The sequence below is a fragment of the Amphiprion ocellaris genome, chromosome 8 (assembly GCF_022539595.1).
Source record: "Amphiprion ocellaris isolate individual 3 ecotype Okinawa chromosome 8, ASM2253959v1, whole genome shotgun sequence".
Lineage (NCBI taxonomy): Eukaryota > Metazoa > Chordata > Actinopteri > Pomacentridae > Amphiprion > Amphiprion ocellaris.
The window spans coordinates 13,618,195-13,635,317 of NC_072773.1; the positions used below are offsets into that span (position 1 = coordinate 13,618,195).

The 17,123-nt window shown below is 38.5% G+C and overlaps 1 protein-coding gene across 2 annotated transcripts; it reads left to right on the forward strand.

Annotated features, from left to right (window-relative positions):
- Positions 1-4,247: 4,247 nt before the first annotated feature.
- Positions 4,248-16,192, forward strand: renbp (renin binding protein). Of its 2 annotated transcripts, none has more exons than XM_023279036.3 (11): positions 4,248-4,372; positions 5,346-5,451; positions 5,539-5,614; positions 5,693-5,768; positions 7,716-7,894; positions 10,070-10,297; positions 12,183-12,264; positions 12,390-12,565; positions 12,693-12,824; positions 13,614-13,701; positions 15,829-16,192. In XM_023279036.3, exons 2-11 carry the CDS (start codon positions 5,351-5,353, stop codon positions 15,909-15,911), a joined length of 1,221 nt encoding a protein of 406 aa, XP_023134804.2. In that variant the 5' UTR covers positions 4,248-4,372; positions 5,346-5,350; the 3' UTR covers positions 15,912-16,192. The 2 variants fall into 2 exon arrangements, with proteins under 2 accessions (XP_023134804.2, XP_023134803.2); XM_023279035.3 differs by having other exon boundaries at positions 4,288-4,551.
- Positions 16,193-17,123: the final 931 nt, after the last annotated feature.

Below are 17,123 nucleotides of genomic sequence, written 5' to 3' on the forward strand. Positions count from 1 at the left end.
AAACAAAATTTTAAAAATACAAATATTAAAAATTACAGATAAAATATTTTCCATAATTAAACATTTAAAAAATAAAATTAAACAAGAATATTAAACATTTAAAAAAATGCAAAACATTTAATTAGATTATTAAACCTTTAAAAAGGCAAAACATTTAATTAAAAAATTAAATGTTTAATTAGAAAATTATATCATAAAGACAATAAAACTTCAAATAGGAATTAAACAGAAAATACAATGAAGCATTTAAAAAGAAAACTAAACATTAAAAGGTGGTATATGTACATATAATTTAATTGTATTTAATGTTTAACTCTATTAAACAGACAAAATATTGAATTAGATCATTCAACAACATACAATACATGTCATTATGAAATTAAACAAAATTTTAAAAATACAAATATTAAAAATTACAGATAAAATATTTTCCATAATTAAACATTTAAAAAATAAAATTAAACAAGAATATTAAACATTTAAAAAAAATGCAAAACATTTAATTAGATTATTAAACCTTTAAAAAGGCAAAACATTTAATTAAAAAATTAAATGTTTAATTAGAAAATTACATCTTAAATTTCTTAAATCTTTTTAACAATAAAACTTTTTAAAAGTTTTATTGTATTAATTTTTTTTGTTTGATTTAATTGCTTTTTGTTATGTAGTTTATTTCTTTAATCATCTTTTTCTGTCAAGATTTTAACCCCAACCTTAAAAATGAAATAAACCCTTAAATCACAATGAAAATACTTCTGTTGTCACAATCATGAGTTAGTCAATTATTCACTTTATCAATTCAACTTTATTTGTTTAGCACCTTTTACACAGATGACAAAACTAAACAAGCAAAGAGAAAAAACTATGATTAAAACTCAAAAACATTAAAAAAACAAACAAAAAAACCCCCAAAACATTTAACATGGTAATAAAATATGTTGTGTTCAGGGGATGGAGGGAGTTTATTGAAGTCTTCTTGGGCTCACATGGGAAATTATTTAAAATATAAACTTGATATTCAGTCTAAGGAAACTGCAGAGCGACAGAAGAACCAACAATATCTCCTGTTTTCTCCTTTAATGAGTCGACTCTTTTTGTGCTTTCAGACCAAAGAACTACAGACTCTTCACAACCTGCTCAAACTCTTGGTACAGGACCTCACCACATGGGTCAAGAAAGTTTCCGTCTCATTTCTACTCTGAAGCTCACCTTCTCCTGCTCAAACTGCTGACAAATGTTTCTGCTGCTCTAAAGTCTGGTCTCCAGAACTTCCTAAAAACTCTCAAAGTCTCTTCTGCTGCAGGCTGCTTTGTAGAACTATTCCAGAAAACCTCACTAAACCACATGGAGGGGCCTCAAGATAGTCGTCCAAATGAAACCATACAAAAACCAAACTAGCACAACCCAAACGCTAAAGTCTCCTGCAGCCTACCAGAGAACCTCTGAGAACAGAGAATCAGGACAGGAACTCTTACCTTCTGGACAACCAACGCTGGTTCTCAAACAAGAATACAGAATGTGTCTGACCAAAAACCTCTAAAGACTCACTACAGCCAAGATAAAGACACAACTCAGCTGTACCAAATCCACTAATCACTGCACACATTAGCACCATGTGCTAACTGTGGCTAAAGAACCACATTTACCAAGACAACTATCCAGTACAAAGCCCTAAAACACAGCAAGAAACACATTAAAGACGATTTTACTGCTGGAAGCTGCAAGCCAACGCCTAAAGAACAAACTGAAGCAACAGAGCCAAACCCAGTTCACTGGTGAAGAGAAGCAGAGGAAATGTTTGTCTGCAGCTAAATAAAGCAGGAAGACACTGAGCTGCTCAGGTGTTCCTGATAACACCAAGCAGCCACCTGGACAGCCAATAGGAACACAGCTTACTGGAAGTCCAGAGGGCTGGGTTAGTGAAGGAAATTTAATTTAAAGTTGAAGCAGAAAGTTACCAAAGAAAGTTGAAAACCACCTTCTGATACCTGAAATCTCTGAGTTTTCACACAAAGAACACCTGAACATGTCAAACTGGTTCCATAGTAGAACCATCATTGTAAAAACGTCATAGTATGGTGTGTTGCTCAAAAAACATTAGGACCCGGCTGTCAGGGGACAAACATGTAAGAAACATGAGAACAGAGAGAATCCAACCAGTAGGTCACAGTTTATCATCCCCCAGTCATCTCCTGAAGTCCATATGGTGAGAGACATCAGTATCTGGTTGTTAATTTACCAGAGGATGCTTATAATCATGCTGATGTGGTCTGTACTCTACAGTATTTTAGTGACTCAATAAATGCCTAAGTTGTTTTTTTTAATGCTTTTCAGTTTTTAATAAACATTTAACAGCCTATATGTAATCAATAAATGGCCTTTGCCTATCTTAAGAAAAACTCACTCAGAACTCTGATATGTTAACAGTATTAAATAAATCAATAAATACATGCATACACACATAAATAAGTTAATACATTAACTGTGTTAAGATAAGATTTAGATTTTTAAAAAAGTTGTTTATGTTTTTGCAGAATCCAGTATTACTCACTGGTTGGTCATTACATTTTGTTAGTTTGATTTCACTGGTTAAAATGATGCCACCTCTTTTCAGACAGAACCTGTGATAATAAAACAATACAAAATTTTTAGTTACGTGTTAATAAAGCACTTAAAGCTTTAAGTATGGCTAAATGCTTTTTTCAAAATTAAATATATCACTCCTTAGGTGGTAGTGGCCCCAAGTTCAGTAAAGTTGGAAAGATATTCACAGATTCAGACTTCCAGCATCAATAACTCATTAGATACAGGTTGTCAAAACATAAACGGTGCCTCTTTCCCATTGTTGCAAGGCAGACAATGTGCTACAAGCCCAGTTTTATCAAAAGTAGCTGTCTTTCAAGCTACAGGAATAACATTGGTGTCTATGGAGTGAACAGGGTCCGTCTGCAATTTGCAAAACCGCTGCAACAGTAAAGAGAGACAAATATTCAATAACTTCACTCTTATACATTGTAGTGTCACTAAAATCACTGCAGCCTTCAACTGGCTCCTGTTGACAAAGTGTTTTAACAGAAATGTAAATGCTGTAATTTGATTCTTTTAATGAACCATGTAACTTGAATGGATGTGATGCTGGTGTGACCACAGTGCACACGTCTGATGTTGCTCACAGTGGTCCAAGGGACGCTCAGGGAGTTTGTGTGTTTGCTCAGACTCATGAAAAATTACAGGGAACATTGTTTGGGACTCAAGCAGTTCCTTCTTTTACTCACTATCTCCCCAGCCTTAGAAAAAAAAAAACCTGTTCACACGGCACAGATGAGGCTGAGGTACACAGGAAATGTTTGGCTCCATTGTACAAGTTTGGGTAAACAGTTTTGTGGGTTGCCCAGTAAGCCAGTGGGTCTGCCATTCTTTCTACAATTGCATTCGCTGTGGCGCTTTGCATTTGCCAGGCTCTACTTGCGTCTTCGTCTAATAGGCTCCACAGTTGAACTGAAAAATATTGAAGATCATCATCATCATCATCACCAGAAATGTCAGTCATTCCCTATTCAGAAGAGAAAAAGAATACCTGTGGAAGGTGCTGCTGGTGGTGGAGGACGAGGCTGTGGTGGTGCTTGTGAGGTAGATGACTGCTGCTTGGTATTCTTTATGTTAATTGTTGTGCATTCTGTTATTAAACGTTCTTTCACACTGGCTGCCACTCTGATTGGTGAATCCAAAAGTTTTGAACTGCAGAGCCACAAGTGTAGCAACAGTCAGTGAACTGTTCTTTTCTTTGGTTTGTAGTCTGTCAGCTAAGCACCTGACAAGGTTCTGTGCCAGGTGTTGTGGCATGGGGGTGGTGAGTTGGGAATATATATATATATATATATATATATATATATATATATATATATATATATATATATATATATATATATATATATATATATATATATATATATATATATATTCTATCTATCTATCTATCTATCTATTCTCTACGAAATCTGACATACTACTAACTCTCAAAGCAAAAACAACAGCAAAAAAACCAATCTATTCTGCGAAAAACAATTCAAATGAACAACACTAAATAGGGATCTCCTATCCCGGAACACTCGATCCCGCTGAGTGATTCACATAACAAACCGAACCAATCAGGTGATTCGAAGCAGTTGAGTGCTTCAAACAGTCACTGAAGTGATTCAAACGTCACGAGTCACGTGACCAAACCACGCCTCGGCACAGTGGCTCGATACGTTTGCTTCATGAGCTACAGCGCATGTGTCGAAGCCTCGGGTATCAGAGGACCATCACTACACATGACTGCGGGCTGCAGAGGAGAGAAAGTTTGATTTGACGAAGCGCCGCGACGTGAACAGTAAGAGGATTGTTACACTTCATAATATGAAAGGAAGCTGTGTGTCGCTTTGGAACAAGAGGAAATCCCAAATCCTTGATCAGATTCCAGCTTCAAACTCCACACGAAGCTCGCTGCTACGGATTGTTGCATTCTGGAAACTGAGCTAGCTTCTAAACACGACAGCAGCTATACTGCTTGTGAGTTTACTATTCAGTATATACGTTTTAACGGACTTCTTAGTCTCAACTTCCTGACTTGGTTCAGTTTTTTATTGCAAAATGTGGTTCTATAGGAATTTTGTAAACACTTTAAATGCCATTTCAGACAATAGTGGGTGCATGTAAATATGCAGCAAAGTCAGAAATCATTAATGCTGAGACAGTCCATGAAACCCTATGTCAGCAGCTTGTGATCAGTCAGCTGAGCTGTCTGAGGCCAGAAAGAGGAAGTCTGCTAGCAGACACAGTTTTGTTTCACACATATTGTAAGCCCTTAAGACTTTTTGGTGCCAAAAAAGTGGAGTTTCCAGTTTTAAAGTGACAAAGCAAAGATCTCAAAACTGAAATGCAACTGGAAATTTGACAGTTCACTGAAAAAAGGCTGCACGTGTCTCCGTCTAAGCTTCTTATCACTTGTAAAAACTGTCAAAGTTAACTGCACAACGTAATAAAAAGTCGGTCAGATTTTAAATTCCGCACAGTGAAAACAAAATGTGAGCTGAAAGGCAGTGATGCATGTTAAACCTTTAAAACCTAAAGCTGCACACAGATCAACAGTCGGAATTTGAGTTCAACGACCTGACGAGGACCTGAAGCTAACGAATTATTTTTCCATTAATAAAAAAACATCTATAATAAGGTTTCTGAAGACAGTTTTTCAGATGTGTTTACGTTTTAAGATTCTTGCTCTGAATACACATTCAATTTAAAGTCCAGTTTTAAAATCAGCATCCAGCCGTACTACAAACTGATTTTCATGTTCTCTATGAAAGGAACGATGTCTGACGTGAAGCTGGAGGAGTGTCGAGAGCATATTCGTTCACAGCTGGACAACGTAGTGGACTTCTGGCTTAAATACTCTCATGACACTGTGGATGGGTATGCGGTCACACTGGAATATACAGCTGTCTGTAGTATGCATGGAAGCTGTATCCTGTGCATGAATCTCTTTGTTTCCTGTTTCAGAGGCTTCTTCACATGTCTTGGGAGGGATGGAAGTGTTTATGATAAACTGAAGTATGTCTGGCTGCAGGGCAGACAGGTAAGCCTCTGTAATGATACTGCCTATGTGATGCATGTATTAGTATGTTATTCAGATGTACAAATATTTCTATCACAGGTGTGGATGTATTGTCGACTGTACCGAACCATGGATCGTTTCCACAAGCCTGAAATCCTTGAAGCAGCAAAAGCTGGTAATTGATTTTGCTATTGAATCAGGGCCTGTATAAATCTACTCGCAGGAACAGCTGGGATTCATCAAGAGGTAGTCCGCAGTCTCAAATGCTATTTTTTTTACATTATTGCTTCTGTTAGTTAGTCCTTGGCACATCCTTCTCATAGAGGTCATGCAGGTTGTGAAAGACAGCAGGCTTTTATTGGTCTGGGACCAACACATACACGTGTGTATGCACATTATCTGTTTATGCCGGCCATTGCAAAAATTTATGACTGTGCAATTGCCTAATCTGAAAAAAATGATGATCTTATCAAACATAAATACTCTGAACCTGCTGTTGGCACTACTGAAGTGTCTATCCAACCCACACTGACTCTGACTTACATTAACCCATCTTTACACCGCCAGTTCTGTAAAATATATAGCTTCTTCATAGCCAACATACTGCTATTACCATTCTGACTGATAATATTAAGTTCAGTGGACTAAATAACCTTCATATAGGCTCCATAGAAAATACCCTATCATGGAACCACAGAGCTAGAACCTATTTATCCATCGCTACAGATAATACTTCATGGGTGCAGCTTATAGAAAGCAAGAGTTCTTAGGTCTTAGCAGGAGGAGAGCGCAGAACTCCGGCAAGGCTGCTCATTCCCCCATATGGCATTGTGAGAAATGCAGCATTTGTTTATTAATTATTGATGATCAGAAATAATGAAAACATAGAATGTGGCCATTTAATATAGATGTACCCACAAACAAAATGACCTTGCACTGAGCACAGGTGTGTGTTATGCATGTGTACATTATGTATGGATACCAAATTGCGTGACCTAAATATGTTGTGGATGCCAGGAATTGTTGGGACTGGGAAACACTCCCACAATTTAATCAATTGTTCCTTGTATCATTTCTGATGAATAAGTCCCGATAAGTCCACAGCGGTGGATTTGTAGTAGGATAGCAATCATGTGATCGTCAGCAGGCAGCTGACGTAGTGTTTACATGTAGTCATAGTTACAGTGATGCCGTGCCGCTATCTTGCAATGATACAGAAATCTTTAAGAAATCTGTGGATCCAGACTATAAGCCGCATCACTGCCAAAATCTAATCACTTGGTCCTTGTGGCATTTCTGACCTTCCCTGAAAATTTCATCCAAATCCATTAGTCTGTTTTTTAATTAATGTTGCTAATAGAGAGACAAACAAACGTAAGTTGATTGTCAGATACTCCGCCAAGGAGACGGAACCTCGGTGGAGTTGTGTGACAATCGGCGTACGTTTGTTTGTTAAACATGGTGCCTTTGAAATTTAGCAAAACACATGGCAACAATTGGAGACTAATGAATTCCTCACTGTTGATTTATGGATGTTAGCTTATTTTCACCTTAAAAGCTTTGATGTTAAGCAGTCAGTAAAGTATTTCTGATTCTGATGGCTAGGCAGAAAAACCTAGCTCTGCAAACTGCCACATCTCTGGGAACAAGCTGTGCTGTAAGTTTGTTAGTTTGGAAGCTTTAAAAGGGTGTATTGGTACAAGGCTACTAAAGGTACAGTAGAATATGTCCACAGAGAAACATGGGTTATTTTCAATGAGATCAAAACTTAATTACCAACCTCTTTCTTGTGAGGACAAAATAAAAAAACTTAGTCTTTAACACATAAAAAGCACAAATGATGTGTGTTTGTGGGGGGTTTTTTTAGCCCAAGTTTATGTCTGCGTACTCATAGCAGCTTGTCGATGTTTCTGTAATAGTCCTGTCTTTTTATCCACAACTGAGTATGTATTTTTTAAAATGACCTTAAACGGCTTAAAGGTTAACTCTCCATATATAGCAATTTTAACAGGTAGACTAATCCAGCAATGTTATGTTTTCACATTCAAAAAGTTTTTCCTATTAATTGCGTTAATTGATGGGTCTAATTCAGAACTGTCACATTGTTCTGTTTGCATCTTAGGAGGTGAATTCCTGAGAAAGTTTGCTCGTGTGTCCAGGGCCAGTGGTGAGTGGAAATGTGCCTTCTGCTTAACAAGCGATGGTAAAGCAGTCAAAGTTCAGAGGACCCTCTTCAGTGAGTGTTTCTACATTATGGCCATGGATGAACTCAGCAGGGTCACCGGTGACAAGGACATGCAGGTATAAACAGAACTCTTAATATTCAGATTGAGAAAACTTTATTTGTCCTCAGGGGGGCAAATATAAGTACTGTAATAATTAAAATACACTTTGGTTAATCAATATCTTGACCATCTTTTTATCTTGTCTCTTTGAACCTGTGAAGAGCTTTGTGACATGAACAAAAGTTTGGCATTATGCTTTGGCTTAGTCATGAAACAACACTACAGTTGTTGTGATTTATTTGTCAAAGAAGAAATCTGTCTTAAATTACACAGAGAAAAAATAATTGGCAAGTTGTCTTCTTCACTAGTTTTTCAATTGTCTGCAGGTCTGAATGTGAGTGTGATTGTTTGTCTCTATCTGTTGCCCAGTGAAAGACTGGTGACCTGTCCATGGTGTCCCCTGCCTTCACACTAAGTCAGACTCCACATCATTCTAGCAACTTTAAATACTACATTTGTAAATAATGCTTTTCTGTTAGTAAATAAAAAAGTATTTCTCGATCTCAATCCTATGTTTGTGGAATTGAATAATGTTTCAAAGCAAGAGTGTGTAGTCTTTTATAAGCCGTTTTAAAATAACTATTAAGACTTGTATGGAGGATGCACAGTGGATCGCTGGAGACCACTTTCACCTTGCAGCTAGAAGATCACCAGTTCGACATGCTCAGGTTAATTGGTGACTCTAAATTGTCTGTAGGTGTGAATGTGAGTGTGATTGTTGGTCTCTATATGTAGCCCTGTGATAGACTGGTGACCTGTCCAGGGTGTCCCCTGCCTTCACCCTAAGTCATCTGGGATAGACTCCAGCTCCCCCATGATGGATGGACTTTTATGGTTTATTATAGTTAGAAGTCAAATGTTTGCATCACTTGTTGCCACATTTTTATGCTACAGCAAGAAAAAATGCCGATGCAATGCCAGAATGTGATGGTTTTGGTTGTAGTTTCCAGTCAAATGGCAACAAGTGAACTTATGTGTGTCTTCACAGTTTCCAAAGCAATAAGAAGAGGAGAAAGAGTGAGAAATTACTTGTTTATGTAGACATCATCCTAAAGAAGTAAGCATGTAGACAGTCCTCTGTTGCATCCGAAGGTGAACCAGCGGAGAAATATTCCTGATGTTGGATAACCGTGACAGTCCACCAGTTTAGTTAGTTCATAAGGCTGATGCAGTAACTCGTCCAGTGCAGGCATCTATCCATCAGTTGGCATCCATCTCATGATATCTGTTTGGTGCCAATGATACATATCCTGTCATCAATCCCAGCTCCAACTACATTCATTTACATTACATGTATGGGAACATTCAGCACAGCAAAATAACCTTCTTGGTAGGTTGTTAAATTTCAACACAAAGACTACATGGAAACAACTTGTAATTGTGCACATATAATGACAATAAATCAATAAACAGACCTTGATGCACACCAGCTTCTGTGATGACCTACAGATGAATCCACATCACCAATTTTGCATATCAAAGCAGCAAAAAACTAGAACCAGGACTTGCTGTACTTTCTACACATTAAATTCTACTGTTGGAAAGCTCAAAAGTTAGAGAAATGTTGGCTTAAGAGTGGGAAGTGGTTTTAGTTGGAAATGTGGATTCATACATATATGCATACTTACAGGCACTTTCTGGAGCCCCAATAGCATCCTTGTTTGAAAATATTATACTTTTTAATTTTATTTACGGTACAGTATTAATAAAACTGAAGTGAATTACTGGAAAGTGTAGTGGTAGTTATTGCTGCATACTAGAGTCAGGATGCACATCAGACTTTAATCAGAAACAAAAGCAAAGGTGAAAAACTTTTGCTACTAACAGAAATATAAAGTTGGATCATTTTCTCAATAAATAAGTGACTATGTTTATTATTTTTGTCTCATTGTTTTAAAAAGGTTCTTTTTTCATCTGCTTTTAGGACTTTTGTGGAATTCACATATTTTAGGTCACATTTATGCAGACTTAGTGAATTCTAAAGAGTTCTCAAATTTTCAAACACCACTCTAAAATATGGATACTAAATGAAAAGGTCGGTTTTGGTCAGCTATTGTTTGAGGATCTTTAGTTGAGGCTTCAATGTCAACATGTGCTCTATGCAGGGTGATCATACTGTGAACATACATGCACATTCACATTCCCAGTGTCACACCACCTCTCTGATAGGCTTGCCTCTGCTGTGTTTTAGCTAGAGGCTGAGCAGATGATGGAGCAGCTGATCCACTGGGTTCGGGTGGACTCTTCAGGCCTCGGCCGGCCCCAGCTTCCAGGGGACGTTCCCACCAACAGCATGGCGGTTCCCATGATGCTGTTGTGTTTGGTGCAGCAGCTAACTGAAGGTCAGGGTCAGGACGTGGTTCAAAAGTACAAAGAACTGGAACAGTGGTGTGTGCAGCAAATTCTACATCACGTCCAGGTATGAATATAGATATCACAACTTGTGCTTTCTTTTAGGAAAAATGACTTGCCAGAATAACATGATTCACGGAGAGATGAAATTGACACTTGTAAGCAAAAATTACATACCGTGACCATGCATATCATGGCAGTCTTAATTTCCAATGATTCCTACGGCTCTTGCTTTTCTATGATGGAATTATTAAAATGTGTCTTTGTCACAAAAGACAATCATTCACTTTGGTTCTTTTATACATTTTATGACACAATCTACTGGGACAAAATATGCATACAACAATGCTAATATTTGATTAAATGTCCCTTGGCTATTTTCACCTCAGTTGGGCACTTTTGTTAGCCCTCTGCAAGCCTCTGACAAGCTTCTAGTTTTACCTTTGACCAATCCTCTTGACAGAACTGGTGCAACTATTTGTTGGCCTTCCATTTACTTTGTATAAAGCACTGGAATAGCCCAGAGCATAATACTACCACCACCATGCTTGATAATAGGTATGGTGTTCTTGGGGTTAAAGGCCTCACATTCTCTCCAAACATGTTTCTGGTCATTTTAGCCAGATAGCTCCATTTTTGTTCCATCTGACCACAGAACGTTCCTCCAAAAGGCCTTTTCTTTGTCCATGTGATCAGCAGCAACCTTAAAGTGCTGCTTCTGGAGGAAGAGCATTCATCTTGCATGTCAGCCTCTCAGCCTGTGGTGATGTAAAATATACTTCTTGACTGTGGACACTGACACCTGTGTTCCAGCAGCTTCTAAATTATTACATACCTGTTTTCAGTGATTCCTGGTCAACTCTTGACCATCCTGATCCGTTGTTTCTCAGCAGCAGGCAGTAGATTGCATTTTCTTCCAGATCGTGGCAGCAACATAACTGTGCCAGGCACTTTATACTTACAGTTGTTTGCACAGTTGATTTTGGGACTGATGGCGTCTTTGAAATGACTTGTGATTTTCTTGACCTGTCAAAGTCAATAATTAGCTTTTTTCAGATCTGTCCTGAGCAAACTTTCCTCAAACTTTCTAATTGTAGCATATGTGGCTGAGCCTAGCGAAGGTATTGCATAGGTCCTATTTAAATTGGTTCAGAAAAGATAGCAGCTGTAGTCAGTCGTTATCAATCACAAGAAGGTAAGAGGCCATGCTGCTGAGAAATTTGGATCAATGCAACTGTCCACATTACCAAAACAGATCATTCAAGTTGCTGTATGTATATTTTTGACCCAACAGATTGTGTCATATTTCCAGAAGATCTGTCAGAAATTTCTGGAAGAACCAAAATGCATGATTGTTTTTTGTGGCAAAGATGTGTTTCAATCCATCCATCACAGAAAATTCTGAGCTGTAGTTGTTGGAGTGGTTGGTAACTCAAGAGTGCCATGATATACGTGGTCTTTCCAAGTGTATGTAAACTTTTGTTCACATCTGTCTGTGGGTTAAACACATTAATGTGATACACAAACTGGACATCCTGCACCTCATTGGTCCCGCAAACAATGCCCAATGAAAATGGCACAACTTTCCGTTTTACTTAAGTACTAGCTTCCTGGCTGTAAGTTTTGTTGTTTACGATAATGTTGCTATCACCTGAGTAATATCTGGGATCTCATAATGCAGTAATATCAAGAAAGTATAGATGTAACACAAGCAGTCAGATCATCAGAAAAACTGTAAGCTAGTGAAACACATGCAGCATGCTGTTAAAAGACGACGTAGTTGATGATGTATTGGTGCTGGACTTTTAGTAATTTGTATTATAAGGGATGTCAGCATCACTTTAAAATTGGAAGCTAGAAGCTGCAGTTTTACTTAAACTTTACATTACAAGCCAGTTGTTCAGTATGCCATAAATAATACTTCTTTTCTCTCCCTTTGTAACTTGGTTCAGAGAGCTGGAACGGCTATTTTAGAGAATGTGTCCGTAGAAGGGACAGAGCTGCCAGGTTGTTCAGGACGACTTCAGAACCCAGGTAAACACTCCACTGCCTGCTGACCAGATAATAGTGAACCCAGTCAGCATCTTTTGGAGGCATGTGCTGCATGCTTTTCCTGTTCTTAGTTTCTTGCCTGAGCATTTACCACATTTCTGATGCAGGTCATGCCCTGGAAGCAGGCTGGTTCCTGCTTCAGTACAGTGCAGAGCGCGGGGATGAGAAGATCCAGGAAACTGCCATTAGCAAGTTTATGGAGCTCCCTTATCAGTGTGGCTGGGATAAAAAGCATGGTGGTCTTTTCTACTTCCTGGATGTGGATGGTCACTGCCCCACACAGGTTAGTCAGCTGACCTTCTAATACATTTTGCTTTTGTTGGTAGATATTGTTTGCATTTAGTTAATTACTCCCTTTTATGTAATGCATCAGGTCAAACTGTAAGATACTGTTTTGTGTATCTGAACAGCTGGAGTGGAGTATGAAGCTGTGGTGGCCTCACTGTGAGGCTCTCATTGCCTTCCTCATGGCCTACAGTCAGACCAAGAAGCCTGAGCTGCTGGAGAGATTCTTTGAAGTTTATGACTACACTTTCACCCATGTGAGTTTACGCTGTATTCCCAACAAGGCACAGCAGGACAACTGCACTTTTTCATTGCTCATTTTAAGGAACTGTTTTAACATTTTGGGAAATACACTTATTCTCATGAGTTCAGACCAACCTCGTGTTACAAAGCTGCCACCCCAGCTTGGCAAAAAGACTGGAAACAGGAGAAAACTGCTTGCCTGGCTCTGTCCAAGCTCCAAAAACACCAACCAGCATCTCTACAGGTCATTGATTAACATTTTGGGTTAAGTTAGTCTTAACCCTTAGATACATGTAACTTGGGTGCTTAGCAACCATGCACTTAACACACACGTTAAAGTCATGTTACTATATGATATAGTAATATGAAAAGACAAAAAAATGTCTTTTCTAACAATTTGTCCCCAGGATATTGTTTCCCCTGCTTCTGGTTTTTATGGTAAGCTGTTCTAACCACACCTTGACTTTCGTTCCATACTGAACATGATCTACAAATGTTCTCTTAGAAAATGATGAACGATTCCTTTAACTAACAACTCAGTAAACTGTGTTTTACAGTACTGTTACTTTTCATACATGAATTACTAACATAGAAAATGAAGGAATATAACCTCTGAAGCCTTTAAAATATTGACTCTGCGAGTGTATAATATAGAATATAACATAATATATATAAATAGTTGTATATTTCAGTGTACTGCAGGCATAATATGTGTGTGTGTGTGTGTGTGTGTGTGTGTGTGTGTGTGTGTGTGTGTGTGTGCGTGCGTGTGCGTGTGCGTGTGCACGCCTGGTTCTTTTCAGTTCCCTGATGCTCAGAGTGGTGAGTGGTTTGGCTATTTGACACAAGAAGGGAAAGTCGCACTGGATTTTATTGGAGGCCCATTTAAAGGTAAGATTATAAGATGTGCATTTAACTGAATGCTAAATCAAAAAACTGAAATGGCCTGAATGAAAAGCTGATGGAACACAAACTAGCTTAAAACAAATAGGGACTGTAGGTTTTAGGTCCCCAGCATAACACACCTCATCCCTAACTGAGCTGTCTGATGTCCTGACATTGTTTTTACAAAGAGGGAGAATGTATGTTGAACAGCCATTTTTGTGTTGTTTCTCTTCCCAGCCTTGTTTGTTGGGTTGTTATGAAATGGGACTAGCTGAAGGTCTATCTAGTTCTGGTGTGACATAATTTCCTCTCAGCCTTGCTGCTTGATGCTGACTACTTGGTTAAATACAGTGCTGTGAATAAGTATTTGCCCCCTACAGACATATTTGTCACACTTAAATGCATAAGATCATCAAACTACATTAATTATTAGACAAAGATGACCCAAGAAAACACAAATTGAAGTTTTTAAATCATGATAATATTTGTTGAAGAAAAATGCTGTCCAGACCCACCTCGCCCGATATGAAAAAGTAATTGCCCCCTTAGCTATGAATCTACCAAATGACCAAATTCATTTGGCAGTTGGGTTCCTTTTCACCAGCCACATTCACATATGATTACTGCCAGGCTTGTTGAACCTAAACATCACTAAATAGAACCTGTCTGCATTGTGAAGCAGTTAAAGGGTGTCAGAAAGCAGCACATGATGCCGTGTTGTATAGACATTCAAGAAAAGATGAGAAACAAAGTCATTGACATTAATCTGTCTGGAGGGTTACAAAGTCATTGCTGAAGCTCTGGGACTCCAGAGAACCACAGTGCCCCCCATACAGCCCCTATATGTTTCTACACTATCCACAAATGTAGAAACAGAACAGTGGTGAACCTTCCTAGGAGTGGACCAACAACCAATATTTCTCCAAGATCTGCAGACCTCTCTGGCCTCGGTTAAGGTCCGTCTGCATGATTCTACAATAAGGAAGACACTCAGAGAAAATGGCATCATGGGAGAGTTACAAGTTGCAAACCACTACTAACCAAAAAACATAAAGGTTCATCTGGCATTTGCAAAAAAATGTCTGGATGAGCTCCAGGACTTTTGGAATGACATCCTGTGGACTGATGAGTCAATGGTGGAACTTTCTGGAAGATGTAAGTCCGTTACAGCTAATACTGCATTCCACAAGAAGAACATGATACCAGCAGTGAAACATGGTGGTGATAGTGTGATGGTTTGGGGATGATTTACTTCCACAGGACCTGGACTACTTGTCGTAATTGATGGAGCCATGAATTCTGCTCTCTATCAGAAAATCCTCCCGGAGAATGTCCACCATCAGTTCATGACCTAAAGCTCAACATTAATGGTTTATGCAGCAAGACAATGACCCAAAGAACACAAACAAGTCCACCTCTGAGTGGCTCAAAAAGAACAAAATTAAGGTTTTGGAGTGACCGAGTCATAGTGCAGACTTGAATCTAATTGAGATAAGTCCTTAAAAGGGCAGTTCATGATCAAAAAACATCTAATGTGGCAGGATTAAAACTGTTCTGCAGAGAAAAGTGGACCAAAATTCCTCCATGGTGGTGTTAAAGACTGAATACAAGCTATCACAAACATTTAACTGCAGTTGTTGCTGCCAAGGGTGGCCCAACCAGTTGTTAGGTTTAGGGGGGTAATTAGTTTTTCATAGGGCTGATATAGGTTTTCAAAAAATCTTTAATAAACCATAAATTTAAAAACTGCATTTCGTGTTTGGTGAGTTATCTCAGTCTAATATTAAATAAATCTCTATATTGGTTTGATTTTCTGAAACATTGTGTGACAAACATGCAAAAATAAAATATATCTGTATGAGGGGGGGAAATACTTTTTCACAGCACTGTATGCAGCAGTATTTCCCAACACTTGCAACACATGTTAATGTGCAGAATTGGGAGAGTTTCCCTATAAAGCCAGTATCATTTTATTCTGTACTGTTCCTAAGGGGCTCATGCAGTCTTACCACAGCAGCTACATGGACTATAGACTCATGAACCGGGGTCTTTTAGGTCCCATGAAGGGCGTGGAGCACTATGGCCAAATGGTAAAATAATAAAATTAATGAAAGTGTTTCTTGTCTTTTTCAGGGTTCTTCCATGTGCCTCGCTGCCTGTACATGTGTGAGCGTATTCTGGATGATCTGCTGGCAAACAAAGACACAACAGTCTGATTTGAATGTTCTGATAAAGGGATTTAGTCTGATCTGTGGGCCTTTGTACTAAATCAAACCACAAGTAATCAGCATGTAAAGCATAATTGCGTAAACTTTTCAACATAGGTCACTGTAAAGCAGTTTTATCTTGTCGCTCATGAAATTTATTGAGAAATTATGTTACAATACTACTAAATAAAAATGTGGCCTTCTTTACATATCTTCTGGCCATCAGTGGCAATTTGCACTTGAGGAAAGATGCTTTCCTGGGCAGATAAAGTCGTGTTTTTCTGACTCTGCACCTGCCTAATGTCTTGTTTTTTTCTCCCAAAGTTAGATTCTGAGCTGTTTTGTTAGGTTTGTATTGTAGAGATTTCACTGGTTTGTGGCTGAAATGTTCAACAGACTTTAAATAATAATGTGTCAGATGTCAGCTATGAGAGCTAACAGACATTAACAGTCACACCGCATGTGGCATGCTGGTCCAGCTGTGTTCCAGTATGTTTACCCAGAGAGGGCTGCAGCTCATTTGCATAAAGTAGACTGGACTTCTACTTTATGCAAATTGGATGCGGCGTGCGGAGATTCCACGCATCGTGAAACTGTCCTCAAACTTCTAAACTGGGCGTCGGTGACCTAAAACGAGGACAGATTCAGCTGCTGCACAGATTATTTCTCGCCTCAAACGCTTTCACTTCGCTGAAGTGTTTTCGAAATAAAAGGGAAAGTTTGCGGCCTGTGTTTATCCGACTCGTCTGCCGGACTGTCCAGCTGAAAGCTCGGTCACGTGACCACGTAGCGGCCTGTTGTTGCTCAGTGCCGTCACGTGACCATGTTGTGCACCGCTAGTGACCGCCCACCATCCGTACGGTTTTCAGATGCGGTGCGTTGCCCTGCGGGAAAATCACATCTTGTGGACACGCACTTCCACACTGCCATCCATATGCGTTTTAGATTCACCAGTTTGTCTTCTCCGTGTCTTTATACTAAATACTGTATATTGAATTTTAACTTCACTTTCAGTTTTCAGTTTTAATTTCAGTTTTGTATACTAACCTCTATTGTTAATGTTACTAACCTGCTTTTTTTGTTATTTTATGTTGTTGTATGTAAGCTGCTGAACACTTAAATTTCCCTTGGGATTAATAAAGTATCTATCTATCTATCTATCTATCTATCTATCTATCTATCTATCTATCTATCTATCTATCTATCTATCTATCTATCTAT